General features: G+C 31.8%; 1 protein-coding gene and 1 pseudogene across 2 annotated transcripts; both read left to right on the top strand.

Annotated features, from left to right (window-relative positions):
• Positions 1-6,434: 6,434 nt before the first annotated feature.
• On the top strand, positions 6,435-8,760 carry LOC114374317 (annotated as a pseudogene).
• A 1,724-nt stretch (positions 8,761-10,484) lies between these two features.
• LOC114375153 lies at positions 10,485-11,292 on the top strand. 2 transcript variants are annotated; one of them, XR_003658722.1, is made up of 2 exons: positions 10,485-10,618; positions 10,836-11,292. XR_003658722.1 is itself a non-coding variant. In XM_028332903.1 (2 exons), exons 1-2 carry the CDS (start codon positions 10,524-10,526, stop codon positions 11,106-11,108), a joined length of 402 nt encoding a protein of 133 aa, XP_028188704.1. In that variant the 5' UTR covers positions 10,509-10,523; the 3' UTR covers positions 11,109-11,292. The 2 variants fall into 2 exon arrangements, 1 of the variants encoding a protein (XP_028188704.1); XM_028332903.1 differs by having other exon boundaries at positions 10,509-10,618; positions 10,802-11,292.
• The last annotated feature ends 10,213 nt before the right edge of the window (positions 11,293-21,505 follow it).

The raw sequence follows: 21,505 nt of genomic DNA, 5'->3' as shown, positions 1-21,505 counted from the left end.
AATAAGAGATATTCTTAATGTGTACATCCACAAAAACTAAACAAAAAATAGGGAGAGAAAAAACTAAAATCAAGATGAAGTTGTTCACGAATCAATAATCTTGTGAAAAACATACTGTTCATTTGGTTTAGTTGATAAACATGAAACTTATTTTAATTCTAGTCAATAAGATTTTCTATATTTTAAAACTATTTTTTGTTTATTAGGGTTAATTATAAATTTTATTACTCAATTTTTATTATTTTACAAATTTTACCATTAAAATTTTATTTTCGTAAATTTTATCATTCAAGTTTTTAATTTTTCATATTTTATCATCGTTGACTGATTATTTTTTTTTTTACCAAACTAAGTCATATTGAAAATTATTTATCAAAAGATAGATGATTTTGACATTGATTATAATTATGTGTGTGTGATGTATAATTATATCTGATATAAAAAATGATTTTTTTTTCATGACTTTTACACGATTATAACCATAATTAATATAAAAAATCGCTTTTTTATATCAATTATAATTATATCTGATATACAAAAATCTAAAAAAATAATTTTTTATATTATTTTGTTACTAGTGTAATGATAAAATGTAAAAAAAAAAATAGATGGTAAAATTTGTCAATGTTGAAAGTTAGTTGGATAATAAAATTCATGAAAATAACTTGAATGGTAAGATTTATAAAATAATGAAAGTTTAATGATAAAATTTACAATTAATTAAGTCTATGTATTAATTATTAATGATTTTAAGTCATTGAATAAACATAGAGGAACATTCATTTTCAAGACTTTTTTTTTATCGCTTTTATATTCTCATTTTGTATAGAAAATGTTTATACTATATAACTTAAACTCGCAAAATTTTCTTGTAGGTTTTTATGAAATTCATTTTCTTAAATTTTATGATTTTGATCTTACACAAGCTTTTTCTTCAAATTTTTCTATGATTTTGACAAAAAAATGATTATTCTCCAAATATATTGAAATTTTCAATATTTTCTGCACATTCTTGTATAAATTTTGTTTTGAATTGCTTAAAATAACTTAATTTATCTTACAGATTTTTCACAAATAATTGAAATATAGCTTCTCTATTTTTCTATTTGGCAACTTAAAAAACTGAAGAGTGTTAATAATAAAATAGAAAATAAATATTTTAATAATTTAAATATATTTTTCATACAAATATATCATTTTTTTTACTACCAAATTTTTTTTTATTTTACTACAGAACCTTTACAAACATTTAATTTTTATACTTATCATTATCCTTTGTTTGTTTATCATTATCCTTTGTTTGTTTAATAGTAACATCACAGACTAACTAACATATATCACATTGATTAAGTATCGATATAGCAAATTAATAAAATATCAAGTTATCATAGATCTAGACTAATGATAGGTACCAAAAATACAAATTTAAAAATGTCATATAATAAAATAAAATAAAAATATTTTTTAGGTAATAAACTAAAAAATAATTATATTATAAGTAAGAAAAATATATTTAAGTCTATTTTAATATCATAAAATAATCAATTAAGAAAATAATTAATATTTACATAATATCATTGAAATTTTAAAGTTATCCATAAGAGACAATATTATAAAAATATAACATTTACTTCATATATTATAAATTTGATTATTTTGGCCCTCCAAAATATTTGGTCAAATTCCTTCGGTGCTTGATTGTACTTTTTATTGTACAAAAATGACGAGAAAATGTTGTATGGTCTAAACCACCGATCTTCACCCAACTAAATTTTATTAAGGAAACATTAACCTAATTAAAAGAAGGATATTACAAAAAAAAAAAAAAAATCATGCAAAATCCCCATTTCCTAAGGTTTGAGCCAACTAAGTGAGACAAAATATTACTTTATAGCAGACTTCACATTCGAATTTTTGTTTTAATTTTAATATTTGTATATATTAGTGTACTTGTCAATCGATTATCAAAAATTTATGTGGAGAATAATTTTAAAATATCTTTCTTGCTAGTGTTTTCATAAACACACTTGATTCAGAGGCAAGTCAGAAGCTGCATATAGTGTTAAAACTTAAAAATGATAATCTTTTCCACAATAAATCATCTAAGGAAAACTCTAATACCATGCTTAAAAAATAATCTTAATATGCTGAAAGTATAGAAATTGAGAATGAATATAAACAAATCATAGAAGGAAAACTTCTCTGCCATGTGGCAGCAGCCGCCCCAAAACTACCCAAATGATTGCCTACCCCAAAACTACACACAGCCTCTAACTTTACCACAATGCTTTCAACACTTGTTTCCACCTATGTAAGTTTGTTATAGCCTACATAATTCCCTCTCCTACCCTTGCCCATAGAGGAGTGCCTAACAATAAAACTACAAAATTATGGATATTTGGAGCTTTTACTGCATAGGCATATATTTCCATAGTTTAATTTCTTTCCAAACCTCCACTCTCAACTTCATCTTTCTTTTTTCTCAAGACTCCTAAGCATAGCCAACAAGTCACAAGCAAAAAGTTGAAATATCATTCAATTTGAATTTATAGCCTTTTTCTTTTTCTCCCCTTAATTAAAGGTACAACTACAAGTCTACAACAATAAATGAAACTACAAATTAAACTAAACTGAACAGAGGATTAAAAATGGAATCAGTGAACTCAATAATTGTGATTTGGAGCTAATACTTGATAGAAGAGAACAATTTTTCCACCACGAATATGTGCGCCAAGACAATGGAACTACAAACACAAACCAACAATAAACACTTGAGAGTGAAGAATATCGATTAGAAGTGAAAATCAAGCAAAGAGTTGATTTAGGGAAAACGATTCATGGAATTAATTAGCGAGAAATAAAACCTAATAATTGAAGGTGAGAACAAAGCTAAATGCTGAGATGTGAGAATGTGAGAGTAAAGCATGAACAATTCCGTGAACAATTCTGAATCCGCAAGAAAGAGAATTTCGTGAACATTTCCGAATCTGCGAGGAACAAAGTGTTGCGTGAACAATTTCAGATCTACGAGAAAGAGAATGTGATCATTTTGAACTTCCCAGAAGGAACCCTAAATGCAAAAATAGAAAAGAGAATGTACCTTAGTGTTTTGAGCATTTCAGACTCAATGTGAGACACTAGCGACACTTCTCACATGTTTGTTGAGTTACATTTTTAATTTTTAAAATAAAATTATACTGGTGACACGTGTTAAGTGATTCGATGACACAGTCACAGTTAAGTGACACGAAGCATAACTTGAGACAAGCTCATTGGTCGTGAAGGTCAAATCTCCTATAAAAAATTATAATATTTCTTGAGACGGCCACAAACAAATTGTCAGACAAATACTATTTCTTTCTAGTGTAAATGGATCTGACTTTTTTATTGTATCTTTCTAAATTATTTTTGTGTTATGTTTGAAACGACATCACATAACAACAGTTGTTTTAATATTTAAATGGATAATTTCAAAGGAATAAAACAAGAACAATTTAAAAAAAGAGGCAAGTCAAGTATAAATACATTTTAATTTTAAATATCATCAACATCGATCTCTTACTTATCTTTATGTTTTCTTATCACATTATTTCATTCATCGTATATATTCTTTTCTCTCACTACTACAAATAAAGCTTTTTAAGTCGGTTCTGCAGGCCATTTTACGATGGTTTTGAACCGTCATAACATGCAGCGTCGTAAAATGTATCCACCTCTACAATGACGGTTTTCAAACCGTCTTTAAAGATTAGGGTTTTAAAGACGATTTTAAGAATAATCATCTTAAAATTTATTGTTAATTCAAGGCGGTTATCATCTACTAACCGTTATAATACACCACTATTTCTACGACGGTTATTGCAAAAACCGTCTTAGAAAGTGAAACTTACTAAGACGATTTTGTCTGTAACCGTTTTAGAAAGTGAGTCATACTAAGACAGTTTTTGTCTATAACCATCTTAGTATGTCCTTTTTTTGAAGGCTTTCTAAGACGATTTTTGTAAAAACCGTCTTAGAAAGTGAGACTTACTATGACGGTTTTGTCTATAACCGTCTTAGAAAGTGAGCCATACTAAGACGGTTTTCTCCTGTAACAATCTTAGTATGTCCTTTTTTTGAAGGCTTTTTAAGACGGTTTTCATAAAAACCGTCTTAGAAAGTGAGACATACTAAGACGATTTTCCAACAACCGTCTTAGTATGTCATTTGTTTGTGAGACTTTCTAAGGCGATTGTTACTAAAACCGTCTTAGAATGTCAGACATACTAAGACGGTTCAGGTGGAACAGTCTTAGTATGTTTTTGTTTGTAAAACTTTCTAAGGCGGTTATTCATACAAACGTCTTAGAAAGTGAGACATACTAAGACGGTTTCTGACAACCGTCTTAGAATATATATATATATTTTTTTAATTTTTTGGGTGCAGGTATAGTTTTTTAGGTAGTGTTTTAATTATTATATACATTGATTTGAAACAAAAGAATTTACATAATAAAAGAATTTACATAATTAATGAAAGAATTTACATCATTTTGAAGAATTATAAAATCGTTTAATCACATAATAAAAGAATTTACATAATTAATGATAGTATATAGTTTTGCAAGAATTTAAAATTACTATGGAATATCTAACATTGCTAACTTCAGTTGTAACTTGTCCACAAATTACAAACTTTGACAACAAAACTTTCATAAAGCAATGCTGAAACCTTCCTCACCATGTAATGAGTCCATAATTAAGGGCAGATGCAATAAATCCCTGAACAAACAAATGACATTGATTAAAAGTTGATATAAGGATCACCGAGTGTTTATCAGATAAAAATAAAATAAAGATCACTTAGTTCTAAAATGCTAGAACAAACAATTTTTTATTCTTCTCAACAACAGCAAGGAAAGATTACTTACATAAATTGTTTAAAAATCAAAATACATTTAAAAAAATTGTGAGCATAACTACATGATAATTTGACAGATTTCACTGAATGGTAACAGAAATTCATCAATCAAACTATTTTCATAAAAGCATTCACCTCTCACACTTCATTTGCAAACAGTTCATTACACAGGTATATGCAGTTCATTTGCATAAATACATGATATTATAGATTAAAAGGTAATAAGAAAATGTGAAGTCATATAGGTACTAGATAGCATTGTTTAACCAAACTTGAAGCTTTGGCATAAATGTATTTGTGAAAATGACCTGTGTTGGAGTACAAATGATATCCACTGGTCCACCAATTGGCAGTCATGCACTGCAAGGGTAGTTCTCAATATGTTATATACCAACAGAAGAAAAATTGCAAATTTTACACATGGCAAGAATAAGCAGATAATGAATATGACTGCACATTACAAAATGGTATGGAGGGACTGCCTAGGGAATATACTACATTAAATACAGTTAGCATATCAATAATAGTGCACAGAAATTATTTTACTTTCAGGTGCTTACCCTGCCCCGCTATCACTTTCTAAAACCAACCAAAGGATCATTTTGCAACTGAGATAATGTTCAACCCAATTTTAATATAATAATAGAGGCTAGATAATCATGTGAAAAAATAAATAATATCAGGCATCCAGTATTTTTTTTAAAGAATTATTTTTTTAATAAATAAAAAACGAGGTTCCATCAACAAGTTGTGTCATACCAATGTTTGACAATTGAAACATGAAATAAGTATGTATGTATATACATGAACTTACTCTAGCTGTTGGAATTGTGTTTCCAAAATGTTCAAGAGAAACTTTTAAAGGAATGTTTGTAAAAAAATTGGTAAAGGCAGGTTAGGAACCAAAACTACCAGAGGTAACAACCTCAACATTCCATATTCAAGTTCTGCAATTCCCTACACTTCATTCCTCTTAGTTGAAGGAAAATTCAAGTTCAAGGTCCATTTATAGATTTAAAGTTCAAGAAAAAATTAAACTAACGCAACCAGTGTGAATAATTAATTGCCTTTCCATATAAAAACCACTTGGCACATTTAGAAAACAATCTGTTCTTTTATTTCAAATGCCCATATACAGTCTTCCTGACACCATTTCAATGATTGCACAAACTAAGGTTTCCCTTGAAAGGATTGCATCATTTCTTCGTCTAGATGAGTGGAAGACTGATGTAGTAGAGAAGCTTCCACAGGGTAGTTCTGATAAGGCAATTGAATTAGTAGATGGAAATTTCTCTTGGGATTTATCTTCCCCTTATCCAACATTGAAAAACGTAAATCTCACAGTTTTTCATGGTATGAGGGTTGTTGTATGTGGTAATGTTGGGTCAGGCAAGTCCAGTTTACTTTCTTGTATAATAGGGGAAGTACCAAAGATATCTGGGACCCTGAAGATATGTGGTACAAAGGCTTATGTTTATGAATCACCATGGATACAGAGTGGCAAGATAGAAGACAACATATTATTTGGTAAAGAGATGGATAGGGAAAAGTATGATGAGGTGCTAGAAGCATGTTCCTTGACAAAAGACCTTGAGGTTCTACCATTTGGTGATCAGACCACTATCGGAGAGAAGCGAATCAATTTGAGTGGTGGACAGAAGCAAAGAGTGCAAATAGCCCGTGCTCTATACCAAGATTCTGATATATATCTGTTTGATGATCCCTTCAGTGCATTGGATGCTCATACAGGATCCCATCTCTTTAAGGTACTATCTTACCTAAACTCTACTGTTTTGCTACAAAATATTGTTTACAGCTATAGCTTCACAGAAATGGATTCTACTTTCTTTTGTAATAGGCAATATACTTCCAATAGAATTACACTAGTTTTGTTATGTATATGGATGTACAGGATGCCATCTAATTTTCCATTTACACTACATTGTTTCAGGAGTGCTTGCTTGACCTTTTAAAATCAAAATCTGTGATTTATATAACTCATCAAGTAGAGTTCTTATCCGATGTTGATCTAATAGTGGTGAGTGAATCATAGACTTCTCACTAAAGAACTCAAAAATCAGCATTTAGTCAATTTACTATTTTCTCAGTATTTTTCTCTTGCTTACCATTTATTTAGGTCATGAGAGAAGGAAGAATAACTCAATCAGGAAAATACAATGACATTCTCAGGTCAGGCACTGATTTTATGGAACTTGTAGGTGCATACAAAGCAGCTTTGTCTTTAATCAAGTCCTTGGAGAGAAGGCCAACATTTAAAACATCAACTACCACCAAGGAGGACACAAGTTCAGTAAGTTGTTTTGAACTTGACAAAAATGTGGTATATGATCAAATGATACGTCAGATGACATAGTTAAACCCAAAGGGCAACTAGTTCAAGAAGAAGAATGGGAAAAGGGTAGAGTAGGGTTTAATGTCTATTGGAAATACATCACAACAACTTATGGAGGAGCTCTTGTACCCATATATTACTTTCAACGATACTCATTGTGGCTTTTCAGATTGCTAGCAATTATTGGATGATTTTGGCTACTCCTATGTCTGCAACTGCAGAACCTGATATTGGAAGCTTTAAACTTATGGTTGTCTATGTTGCTTTGTCAATTGGAAGTTCCATTTTCACCTTTGCCAGAGCATTTCTTGCTGTGATAGCTGGATACAAGACAGCCACTGTGATCTTTAATAAAATGCATTTGTGCATTTTTCGAGCACCAATATCATATTTTGATGCCACCCCGAGTGGGCGAATCCTTAATAGAGTATGTCATACTATGTTGACAATTTTCATGGTTTAATTTTAAAAGACACCTTATTTACCTGATATCCTTAACAGGTTATTGCATTGTTTTGAAAGTTTGATTCCTCTATTTTTTTTATTTTTTTTACAAATGACCTTATTGCTGGCTTCCACAGACCAAAGTGCACTAGATATGAACATTTCAAATCTAGTATGGGCAATTGTCTTCAATCTGGTTCAAATCTTGGGAAATATTGTTGTGATGTCTCAAGCTGCATGACAGGTGTTTATAGTATTGTTTCCAATCATGGCAGCATGCATATGGTACCAGGTAGCTTTTTGGATAATGTCACCAAATGAATCTAATTTTGACTTTCATTCCTCCTATTTTATTTTCCAAGGCACGTGTTTAACGTGTATTTAAATTTTGTTACATAAGTTTTGAGAGGAATAAAATTGTAGGAACTGGATTAGGGGCAGTTATGACAGTTAGTTCTATACTAGAAACTATAGGATGACCTTTATGTGTAGAAAATAGTTACAGGTAGTTATGTATTAAGGATATATTATCTAATAGTAGGTGTGTAATTAGGAAGTGTGAAATTATTTTCTGTTTGTGGACAAAGAATACTCTCTGTAGAAGAGTATTGTCTCTGGAACAACAACTGTATTGTTGTATTTGTGTAATAGGAGACTTTTGCCTCTGGGACAACATGTGTATTGCTGCATTGTCTGCGATTTAAGTGTTTGATATTATATTTTATTACTTTATCAACTGGTGTTCTTGTCTGCGATTTAAGTGTTTGATATTATATTTTATTACTTTATCAACTGGTGTTCTATCAGCAAAATGAAACTCACTGATATTATTATGCCAATAATATCACTATATATGCTAACAGAGTGCTTCAATAAATGCAGCGATACTATTCTGCATCAGCAAGGGAGTTGGCACGATTAGTAGGTACATGCCAAGCTCCAGTAATACAACATTTTTCTGAAACAATTTCTGGATCAACAACCATAAGAAGCTTTGAGCAAGAATCAAGATTTAATGACATAAATATGAAATTGATAGACAGATATTCCCAGCCCAAATTATACAGTGCTACTGCAATTGAATGACTGAATTTCAGATTGGATATTTTATCCACTCTCACATTTGCCTCCTGTTTGGTTTTCTTGATATCTTTTCGAAATTCAATGACTGATCCTGGTGAGTACTTCAAACTACATACATTCACTAGTCATACTTGACTCCTTTTGAAACTAAGCACAAAACTTGATTCCTTTTTTACTTCAAATGTGCTTTTTTTTAAGGTATCGCGAGATTGGCTGTGACATATGGACTTAATCTAAAAACCCATCATTCTCAAAGATGACACAGATACAACTAATAAGAAAATAGGTAATAACACTCCCAAGTCAGAAGAAAATTTGAATAACTTGATACAAAACACACAACAATCTAAATAGGAAGAAATAAGGCACATGAGCACAAGCCTCAAGTTTTTCCATTAGATAAAAACAGTAAAATCACTAGCAACACGAAGACAGGGTTCAGGGATCAGGATAAACTCACCTTTCAAATTTTGAAGCCGCAAGCAAGCTGCCCTTCGTCCGTGTGTTGCTAATCGAGAAAGGCAAAATAAAAGCCCCTACCTACCAGCGAAACAAAAACCTTGTCTTGACAATGCCATTCATTACACATTTTCAAGCAAGCAACACCAGTGCATGGGTACTTACCAATTCATACAATCGGACTGCGGCACGACACACCTTGAACAAGGCTTAGTGATGGGTCACAGACTTCTGTTCGACAGGGCTTAGTGATGATGGGTCACAAACTTCTCGTCGTGGGTGAAGAGTGGGTGAAGAGTGGAAAGGGATGCTGGTAAAGACCAAAGAGGACGCTGGGTGAAGAATGGAAAGGGATGGCTGTAAAATCCCTAATTTGAGGGAAATAAAACAAAGGCGGTTCCTTATCCAAACCCGTCGTTGAACATTTTTTGATATTTACAAAAATGCCACCCAGCGAGTTACTAAGACGGTTATTTATAACCGCCTTAGAATTTACGTTGTAAAAAATTATTCTCAGCTTTGATAATTACAAATTTGCCACCGCGCCACTATCTAAGGCGGTTTTGGATAACTGACTTAAATACTACGTCGTAAAAAAGCATTATTCTAGTAGTGTCTTTCACTAAATGTAGAACAGGAATTTAGATCTTCAAATATATTTATTCAAATCAAAATGAGTGAAATGGATTTTCGGGAGTAGAAAATCCACTTAAATCCTAACATCTGTTTTCCAACTAATTAACAGGAAATAGAGACCCTAAATTATCTTCCTTCTCTTCTTTCTTAAGCTTAATATAAGGTAAATATAACCAACACTAAATCACAACTTTCTTGTAACCTCAATCCATTAGTTAGACACATCACTATAACAAATTATTAAAAAAAATCTTAACAGTAAAAGCGTCCTTATTGGTCATTTTTATGAGGTAGATTTGAAATGATTATTCTACTTATTGGTGTTTCCCAACATTCAATCAAGTTGGACAGACCACATACATTTTAGGTGGAATTATTTGATTTAAAATAGAAAAGGAAGAAAGAAAAGAAATCAACGATACAATTCATAACCTATATGCACCCATGCCTCTTCATTATAGGTGGAATTTCCCTATTTAGTCCACATAGAAATACAGACAACCACATCATCATTAAAGTTGTGTATTTAACAACTTTAATGGGCATCGCACTTAATCTTTGCCTCAACGTCAATGGTTTCAACCCCACCATGATATTGCTTGAAACTTACTTCCCAATTGACTCTCACATTTAATTTCATTCCATATATATGCCCCTATCTAGCCCTTATTTATGCTCCTTGAGCCTCCTCCTTTCTGCTCAGTGTAAGATAACACAAAAAATTAAAGTTCATAGCATCAGCTGGTAAGTTAACTAAACATGCTTATTGTTTCTTGAAAGATCATATCAAATTTATGTGTATCCACAAAATCTGTTCTATCTCATGTCCTTAATATTTAGTACGAGCTAGTGCCTAATTTTACAGTATGAGCTCACTTTTTCTTGTGGCTAAAACATATTAATTCTTGATTCCCCTCTTATATATAGTATGAGCTTACTTTTTCATGGTATGTGGCTAAAGCAAAAATTACTGTTGAAGAGAATGAAGCTTGTGGTGATTGCACTAGTGTTGATGCTGGCAAGCTCTTCTGTGGCTATAAATAGGATGAAATTTGTGCCAAAATTGGACGAGAGATCGGAACTGAGTAATGAATCTGATGATAATGATCACCATCAAATCCCTCGAAAGGAGTATGGAAAACCTGGATCTGGCCAACGTAAAGTGGATGAGGGGTTTCGTCACGTCTACACTGCTGGCAATGACTATGGCACACCTGGCCAGGGAGGAAATTAAATATTAAATGTTATTAATTAGTATATATATTAATTAAGGATGCATTATAAAGCTGTATATATGTATGCATATGTCTTGCAGTGTTTGATGTGATGAGTAATGAATGCTAGCTGATGAGTGGGTGTTGGTAATTAGATATTCATGTAAGTAATAATTAGTTAGAGAATAATTTCACTACTACACATAACATCTTTAGTTACATATTTTTGTCGAATACTTATCAAAGATTTTAAACATATAAACTATAAATAACATTTGATAAAATATCATAAAAATATATTAATAATATTTATTTATATTTGATAATATTTTTTAAATGTTACGAAAACAATATTTTTAATAAAGACATATTAATAATATTTATTCATATTTGATAATATTTTTTAAAATATTATGAAAAATTTTAAACAATATTTTTAATAAGTATTAGACAAAAAATTATTACTAAATATCACATATATTGTAGTGTTTATCAACTTAACTCGAGGAACTATACGTTTGTACGACGCAAACCCTGGTGATTTTATGTACGTGTCCATATTGGTATGTAAGAATGTATGAGTTGGTACCCTAAAGCTTTGTGATTCTACATATGTGTGCAATTACACAATCAGAGTTGAGTTATTAATAGTAAATAAGAGAAGACTCTTGTTTGATCAATTCTATATTTGTCTGTCTTCCAACCATTTCTTTCAAAAGTCGTTCTTGATTGTTTCTGTGATTGAGTTACGACCATTAATTAATTGCATGAGTGCAAAATTTTTGAGATCGCAGCATAGTTTCATCAGAGAAAACTTTTGAATAGGTATGACATATAAATGTTTTTTTATCATGTTATTGGTACCAATTATTTATCGACTTTATCGATAACTAATCTTTGTTGAAAGATCTGACTAATTATTTTTAATGAAATTTTTCTTTCAATCACATTTTTTTTCATTTACAATATTTAAACTTGAAACCTTACAAATTGAGTCTAATATCATTTGAAATAATTACTAGAGTTTGATTTTAGTATATAGATGCATTTGTTAACCATGCAGAGTTTGACTTTTGATAACGCCTAAGGAAAAAGCTTTGTAATCAAAAGAAATAAAGTTTAGTTTGTTGATATTTTTAAACCTTTAGGAATTTTAATTAATTTTTAACTCTCGAATTAGAGATATTCTTAATGTACATGCACAAAAAGAAAAGAAAAAAAACGTGGGGGTGGGGGGATAAAAACTAAAATCAAGATGGAGAAACAAATCAATAATCTTAAGAAAAACATATCGTTTATTTAGTTGATAAACTGTTTTTGGTTGATATAAACTAGAACAAAGAGAGTTAAAACATTGTTTAATTTTAGCTCTGCTGATAAGGTAAGGATTTCCTAATTCTAGTCTATAACATTATAGAAAAAACTAATACTTTTACCAAAAAAAATTATTTACTCTAAAGTGAGGAAATAGAGAAAGTACTGAAAGAATATAAGTTGTTAATTTAAAATTAATAAAGATTATAATGTACTTTAATTCAAGTTAGTCGAAAAACATTGGTTCTTATTTAACTTAAACTCTAAATGAGGAAAATTCCCTTCTACTTCATTATTGTCAAAATTTTGGTCATTATGTTAAATTTTGTTAATTTAAATTAGTACACGTGTTAGAGTACACCTTATGCTCTGAATAAATCATTAAATTAAGATTAACAATCAGTATTATTAGGAATCACTACAGCTAGCATCTTGATTAAGAGTTTTTATAAATTAATCTAATGTAATGCAAACCCGAAATCGAACCCAAAAAGCTCAAAATTGAAAATAAAATAAACAAAAAAATCTATATATAAGATGGATTAGATTTTGGATCTAATTAATTTTTAAGGAAACTATAGTTGAATCCAACCTTTTTTTAAAAAAATCAATCCAAATAGATGTTGTACTCATGCGTAAATTTTATTTATGAATTACTATACAATTCATGGCTATGTAAATAGAAGTTTTTGCCTAAAAAAATGGCTGTATAAATATATAGATAAATATGAGAGTATAGTACTAATTTATTTTATTCACGATTCCATCTTGATCAATTATGTATTTTCATGTGGTTATCAGTTTCAGGAATATTATATTGTTACTATTTTTTTACACTAAAATTTTGGGCAAGGAGATGGCGTCTTAATGCAAGACAAAAAAAGATGATGAAAAAGTTCTTATAAAATACTTATATTTACCTCATAAAAAAATAAAAACTTAAACTTATGATTTTTCATATATGAAAATTGTTAAGCTACTTTATTAAGGATTAAATGTCTCTTTTATTACTTATAAAAAAACACTCAAGATAGAACCATCTATATTTATTATTCTTGTGCTTAATTCCCATTCCATAGTTAAGTAGCAAATTCATTATTAATTAATACATGCATAACCAAATACGCTAGCTTTTTGGATGATTCATAGGTGGACCAGTGCCCTTTGCTATATGTCCACTATAGCTTCTCTGATTCACTCTTTCTCTTTTTAATTTATTAGTTTAGATTTGCACTCCTTTCTATTACTTAGCACTCATATTTTATATAATTAATCAGGTCCTAGCTCAGTTATTATGTGTCATGATCAGGTTAGGTCCGATAATGTGAGAACACTTTTAAAATTGATTTGCTAAAAACACATTATCATTGGATTTCCGGTTCACACGGAATTATTAAAGTTGTTTTTATTGAGTACATTTTGTCATGACATTAGATAGACTCTTCAAGAAGGGAATTTAAATTTCCTTTCTATTCAATCTAGTTTATTGGATGAAGGTTAGGATGAATCATTATAAGATGATCCATTGTGAACTATGATTAATGATTTTTAGATTGATATTATATCCGTAATATTACGGTACACCTCCACATCATATATAGTATTGTCTCTCTTTTTCTTTCCAACAATCATCGTCATTGACCACCATTTATCGCCATTAGAGGTAATTTTTGGTTTTTATCTTGTTATTTCCTCCTTTGATCCTAAAACCAAAACCTATAGTCACCAAGATTAGCTAGTTACCTAAGGAGAAGAATAGCACTCCAATATGATATTGTCCTATACACCAGTTTAATCACGAGGGAGTCATAAGGTGGTTTGGTAGTTGGTGGAGAGACATAAGGGTTGGAGTGATAAGAAAGTCATGAGTTCAAATCTCTCCCTACTAACAACATATTAATTGTCAACATTCAGCAATAAAAAAAAAAAAGTTTAATCATGATAAGGCAAAGGCAGAATATCTAGTAAGGAACATTGGCCGCAACAAGATCAAATCCTGGGAATGAGGCTTTCATTGCATCTCTTTCGATAACTTGCATAAAGCAAAACCCACACGTCATGTTTTCATTCTTTTATTTTCTTGCTTAGGGATTTCATCAAACATTTGAGGTGCGTGGTGAGTTAATTAACACTTACCCTAATCTTATCTTGGAGGCCACGTTTGAGGATGCGGTTCTCGAGAATTTGGGCATACAATAGTCGATCTTGATGGCTACCACGTTGAAGTGCAAGTTGTGGTTTTTGCCCGACACCAAGTTTCAAGGGTGTTGAATCTTAGCTTCAACAACAGTAATTTTGCCTCCTTCTACGAGCATGCACATGCTTGCGCGCGAGTTTTAGTTGGAAGATGTCATCTACTTCAACAACGAGTTTCCTTAGAGCATAGGCATTTCCATCGTTAGGTCTGTTTTTCAAGGATTGTGTCAGTGTGGTGTATTGCGGATTTTCGAACGATGGTCGATCTCAATGGCTACAACTGTGTGGATGGCTTTGAGAAGATTAAGGGGGAGATTTCGAATGTCGGGGCCTATTTTGAGGACTGTGTTGGTAGGGTGTGTTGCATATTTCTAAATGATGGTATCCAACCAGAAAGGTTTGTTTGCGGAGGGAAATTGTTTAGTTCAAACTCCTACGACATGGTGTGAGGAGCGATGGTTGCGTGGAAACGATTTTTGGTTTGGGGATGAAAGGAGCGTCACCAAAAATCATCTTCCAAGATGAAGAAAAGTGGGGGCTGACAAGGTTTGCAAAGTAGAAGAAGAGAGGTAGTGCTACAATGTCGAGGGTGTATTATAATATTGTAAACATGTGATCAACCTAAGGATCATTATTTATGGTCCACACTAGATCACCTATTAAGGTAATCTCCCATAGTTTTCTACTGAGCATTGGAGATTCCATTAGCAAATTTGTATTATTTAAAGGGTTTTTTTTTCTCCAAAGTATACTTGTGTTAACTCGTTGGCAAGTATACTGAATTTGTCACAAGTAGTAAAATACTTGGAAGTCCGAGTGTCAAATCCACAGAGATTTTGTTTGTACTTAGATTAATGCAAACACAATCTAAAAGCAATAGATAAAGAATTTAAAATAAAGATAAGAAAATATAGTAGATAAGATAAAGATTTAAAAGAAAGGATAAAAGATTTAAAGATAAATATAGAAGATAAAATATTTAAATTAAGATATGATAAAGATAAGAGAAAATAGAAGATAAAAAATAAGATAAGAAAAGTAAAAGATAAAAATAGGAGATAAAATCAGAATATGATAAGATTGGGACCTGGCCTGCCTTGTTTGCCTAGGATGTATGAGTTTATGATTTTTCTTTATCAATTTAGGTGACTTTGTTCTACCCACATCTGTTCAATTACTTGCTCCTGATTCCTCACGATGACAGGCCTATTTTATTTATCTATCTTCCAAATTCCTTTAGATGTTTCCAAGAATGCATGGGCATAAAATAATCATTCTATTCCTAGCAATGACTTCCTTATGGAATCCTTTCTTTTTGTTTTATTAGAAGTTACCATCTTCCGAGTGTCTAACCCCTAAAACCAATGCATGCATACCTTCTTTAAATCTTATTTAGAAGTTACCCTCTCCAAAGCGTCTAACACTTTAAATCTTATTTAGAAGTTACTCTCTCCCGAGCGTCTAACCTCTAACAGAATATAAAGATGAATAATGCAAGATAAAAGCAGAAAAGATACTAGAATAGAAAACATATTTGCATTGAATTGATAAATAGTGAGTACATCATACATCGCTTGGCTTTTGGGCCTGCCAGACCCTAGCTAGAGGCTTAGCCACTCATAGCCATTGAGGGCTTTACAATGAGAAAGGGGTGAAAGAAAGAGAGGGAGTAAATGAAACCTCTAGGAGAGGGGGTTGTTGTGTGTTGTTCTTTTCTGCTTGGCTTGACTCCCTTTCTATAGTTGTTGTAGTGGACTTGGGCTTATGCTAAAAATTTTCTTTTTTGATATTTTTGATATCTTTTGGATTTGTTTTGCATGTAATCATATCTTCTTGAGATTTCTTGATATTTTGGATATTTTCTATATCTTTTTCTCCTTTAATCTCTCATTTTCATATTTGCAAGACATAAATAAGAAAAATATCAAATCTTAATATTTAAGCCAAAGATAACTGCTAAATAAATATTTTTAAAGATATTTTCAATATATTTTTACTATCAAAATAACTCATATTTAGCAGTTATCAAAATCCCCCAAATTAAAATTTTGCTTGTCCTCAAGCAAAAATAAAAATGAGAGCAGACTCCGAATGCTCCAACACTTTCAATAGCTACAATTTTTTTCAAATTCTTTCAACTGGTCCCTTCTGTATTTGCCATAATCTCACAATGGAAGCACAAACAACATCGAGATGAAAATAGTTAGTATCGAAAATTAATCAAGTTGGCTTGCCTCACTTTGCTCACAAGGTTAGTGTTTCTTTCTGCGCACAAGTGTCTGGGGTGAGTGTTTGAAATTTTACGACCTGCAATTAAGATTCCCAAATTTGCACTTCATCTCAGTTAAAGTTATTCTTACTTACACTTGGTGGATCACTAAGGACTTTTATTGGCTTGTAACGGGGCCCGTCTAAACAAGAAATTATGGTTTTTCTGGGATTTAAAAAACTTAGGATTATAAGAGAGCATGCATCCTTAGAAAAATTTTCACTTATTTCCTGCCTAGACTTATTTATTTTTCAGCCTTTATTCCTCTAACAACACTTTTCTTCTTGGCACTTATGACACCTCTCTTTTTCTGCCCTTATTTCAAAGTTTTTTTTTTTATCTTAGCACTTATGACACCTCTTTTTTTATGCCCTTATTTGCAATCTTTTTTTTTTATAAGAATACTTTGGGCTTACAAGCTTCTGAGGGTGCCTTTTTGTGTGCTGCTTTTTTTTGGTAAGACTACTTTGGGCTTACAAGCTTCTAAGGGTGCCCTATTCTGTGCTGCTTTTTTTTTTAGGCAAATTCCCTTACGAATCCCCCAAATTAAGGGCTTATCATAACTTGAAACCCTTAAGCTCTCTTAGAACCCTAAATCAAGGTCAAGGATATCAAAATTAGGCTCAGGGGTTTATTCAAACAAATCATTATTACTTTTGGCTCAACAGGGGTGCAAGGGATAAATTCATCACAGGTTGGCTTTTTGGCTGAGTGGCTAAAAGAAACATGGCCTTGATCATATCCACCTTATGCAAATAATCTAACAGTCTAAGAATGATGCAAAATTAAGAATTTAAAAACAGACGTTCTCTCATAATTAAGTTCACACGGCTCACCGTGACAAGATAAAGTTATCGGCTTACCGGACCATGATCTCTTTCCATCAAGCTAACCTTTTCTCTCTTTGTGATTCATGTTCCACTGTTTAACTGACTCTTGCTTCTAGGAAACCAGTATTTTCACAATTGTCATGCAGCATTTCAAGTGTTGAATCCTTTAGAAAAAGCCTAAATAGTGACTTCACAAATATCATACAATTTTTATTCAATGACTAAATTTAAACTACTGAAATTAAATTTCTGAAATTAAAATGCACAAAATCAAAATAAAGAAAGGAAATAACACAACTATCCTAAAAAAAACAAAACGCATAATGCAATTAACTAAGGGTAAGAAATCCTGGGTTGCCTCCCAGTAAGCGCTTCTTTAACGTCATTAGCTTGACGAATCAAATGCCTTCAAGGTGGCATGAAGGTCACATAGAACACATCTTTCTTGCATTTTCGCCTCTTAGCTAGAGACGCCATGAAACTCATGTATGTCGGAAACACCTTCCATATTGTTGCAAGGAAAGTGTTGGTGGTTAAGGAGAGAAGGACACTTAAGGGTTTATCATGTTTTCCATGTCTTCCTTCCTTGACAATCACTTGATGAGGAGTGGTATTGACTTGGAGAATACTTTTTTGTTGAATTTCTACTTGTGAGTACTTCTCCCATTGTTGTGCTTTCTCCTCTTTTCTTTCTATCTCTTCCTTCTTTTCTTCTTCCACATCTTCCTCAGTTAAAATTATCTTACACTCCTCTTTGGGCTTCATCTCAGTATTGACCGCAAAGGTTTCGGTGGGTCTTTCAGCAACTAGCTTAGCTAGTTGTACTTCCAGATTTCTAATTGCTGCATCAATGCTCTTCTAATGTGACCTTGTTTCCTCCATGAACTGTACCAACAATTCTTCTAGCCTAGTGCTTTCTTCTTGTGGGTTGGGCTCTTGGTCGCGTAGAATGACATAATCATTGGCCGTCATATTCTCTATTAGCTCAATAGCTTCTTCTGGAGTCTTTAACTTGATCTTTCCACCGGCTGAGGCGTCGAGGAACTGCTTGGAATGGGGTTGCAAGCCATCAATAAAGATGTTGAGCTGGACTGGCTCGCTAAACCCATGTGTAGGAGTCTTCCAAAGTAACCCATGAAAGCGATCGAGTGTCTCACTGAGGGATTCATCTGGAAATTGATGGAATGAAGAAATTTCCATCTTCCTTTCAGTGGTCTTTGACTCTGGGAAATATTTCTTCAAGAACTCCTCCACCACCTCGTCCCATGTCCGCAGGCTATTCTCCTTAAACGAGCGAAGCCCTATTTTTGCTTCACCGGCCAAGGAAAAACAAAATAAGTTGAGGCGGATGGCATCTTCAGGCACTCCTGCTATCTTCACCTTGTTGCAAATGTCAATGTATGTGGCCAGATGTACGTATGGATCTTCACTTGGTAGACCGTGAAATAGATTCTCTTGAATCAGCTGGATCAAGGAATATGGATATGAGAAGTTGGCCGCCTGCACCTCTGGTCTAGTTATGCTGGTGAAGTATTGAGGTATAATAGGACTAGAGTAATCCTCTAGCGTCATCCTCTTTGGACAATCTTCTGCCATGATGTGTTCTTTAAAGAAGGAATGTGCACTATTCACAAAAGAAACAACTACCGTGCACGTTATCACAGAATAAAAATTAATTTTTTATATATTTTTATTTTTAAAAAGAAAAGAATAAAATAAGAATGAATAAAGACAAAAAATTGAAAAATAAAATGAAGCACTAAAAAAATAGATAAAAACAAGAAAGAAAGTAAAATAAAAAATAGAAAGTGAATACTAATTGCTTTAAAATTGGAATATGTTAATAATCAAGTACGAAAAATAAAGTCCCCGGCAACGACGCCAAAAACTTGTTAACTCGTTGGCAAGTGTACCAAATTTGTCACAAGTAATAAAGTACTCGGAAGTCCGAGTGTCGAATCCATAGAGACTTTGTTTGTACTTAGATTAATGCAAACTCAATCTAAAAGCAATAGATAAAGAATTTAAAATAAAGATAAGAAAATATGGTAGATAAGATAAAGATTTAAAAGAAAAGATAAAAGATTTAAAGATAAATATAGAAGATAAAATATTTAAAGTAAGATATGATAAAGATAAGAGAAAATAAAAGATAAAAGATAAAAAATAAGATAAAAAAGTAAAAGATAAAAATAGAAGATAAAATCAGAATATGATAAGGTTGGGACCTGACCTGCCTTGTTTGCCTAGGATGTATGAGTTTATGATTTTTCTTTATCAATTTAGGTGATTTTGTTCTACCCACATTTGTTCAATTACTTGCCCTTGATTCCTCAAGATGACAAGCCTATTTTATTTATCTATCTTTCAAATTCCTTTGCAAAGACTCAACAAATAAAATGATGAAGTATGAATTCTAGATGTTTACAAGAATGCATGGGCATAAAATAATCATTCTATTCCTAGCAATGACTTTCTTATGAAATCCTTTTTTTTTTGTTCAGTTACCCTCTTCCGAGTGCCTAACTCCTAAAACCAATGCATGCATACATTTTTTAAATCTTATTTAGAAGTTACCCTCTCCCGAGCGTCTAACCTCTAACAGAATATAAAGATGAATAATGCAAGATAAAAACAGAAAAGATAATAAAATAGAAAACACATTTGCATTGATAAACAGTGAGTATATCATACATCGCTTGGCTTTTGGACCTGCCAGACCCTAGCTAGAGGCTTAGCCACTCATAGCCATTGAGGGCTTTACAATGAGAAAGGGGTGAAAGAAAGAGAGGGAGTAAATGAAACCCCTAGGAGGGGGGTTGTTGTGTGTTGTTCTTTTCTGCTTGGCTTGACTCCCTTTATATAGTTGTTGTAGTGGATTTGGACTTGATGCTAAAAATCTTCTTTTTGATATTTTTGATATCTTTTGAATTTGTTTTGCATCTAATAATATCTTCTTGATATTTTGGATATTTTCTAGATCTTTTTCTCCTTTAATCTCTCCTTTTCACATCTGCAAGACATAAATAAGAAAAATATCAAATCTTAATATTTAAGCCAAAAGATAACTGCTAAATAAATATTTTTAAAGATATTTTCAATATATTTTTATTATCAAAATAACTCATATTTAGCCGTTATCAACTTGCTAGCTATAATGACTTCTGGGCCTTGGCTAAGGATCTTGATTAATTGCTTTTTTTTAGCAGCAAATATTCGTTGTTAGTTTTTGTTAACGGGAAAATTTAAGCCCATAACCTATCCCATACCTCTTTCACCATTTATCATCAAGTCAATCTTATAACTTCCTATTTACATTTTGCTTACTAGTGTTATTGTTGTGCAAAAGGCACCACTAGTAGGGGTGTTAAAAAAAGTTAAATTAAACCAAATTGTGCGAAAACAAAACCGAACTGTACTATGACCAAAACTAAAATGTTTTTGCACGGATTCACAAGAGATTATATGAGAAATTTTACTCCATTATAAATGGTTCGGTTTTTGTAGTTTGACTCGGTTCTCAAACAGTTCAATTCAATTTTTTACAACAACAATTCAGTTCAATTTTTTTATAAAATTGGTTGAGTTTTTTATGGTTGACTTCAGTGTTGTTAGATTTTTTTTTTTAATATCCTTAATGCTAAGGAGATAACATCAAAAGGAGAGGCATTTGACAATTGGCCTACTATTATGAAGATTACGCGACTATAAAACCCCACGTAGTGGGTTTACAAGACTATATACCACTCAATGTCTGCCATCACTTGGCAAAACTTAGTGGGCCTATAATATATTCTAAAATGCATTG

This window comes from Glycine soja, chromosome 11 (genome assembly GCF_004193775.1).
Source record: "Glycine soja cultivar W05 chromosome 11, ASM419377v2, whole genome shotgun sequence".
In the NCBI taxonomy this organism is placed as follows: Eukaryota; Viridiplantae; Streptophyta; class Magnoliopsida; order Fabales; family Fabaceae; genus Glycine; species Glycine soja.
Note: the sequence above shows the minus strand (reverse complement) of the source record. Positions and strands in the feature narration are given on the sequence as shown.

What these genes read in the sequence shown, in the direction of transcription:
- LOC114375153 (XM_028332903.1), top strand. Translation starts at nt 10,524, where the DNA reads ATGCCCCTATCTAGCCCTTATTTATGCTCCTTGAGCCTCCTCCTTTCT. An exon ending in AAAGTTCATAGCATCAGCTG is followed by an intron (nt 10,619 to 10,801) that starts GTAAGTTAACTA and finishes TCTTATATATAG; the next exon opens with TATGAGCTTACTTTTTCATG.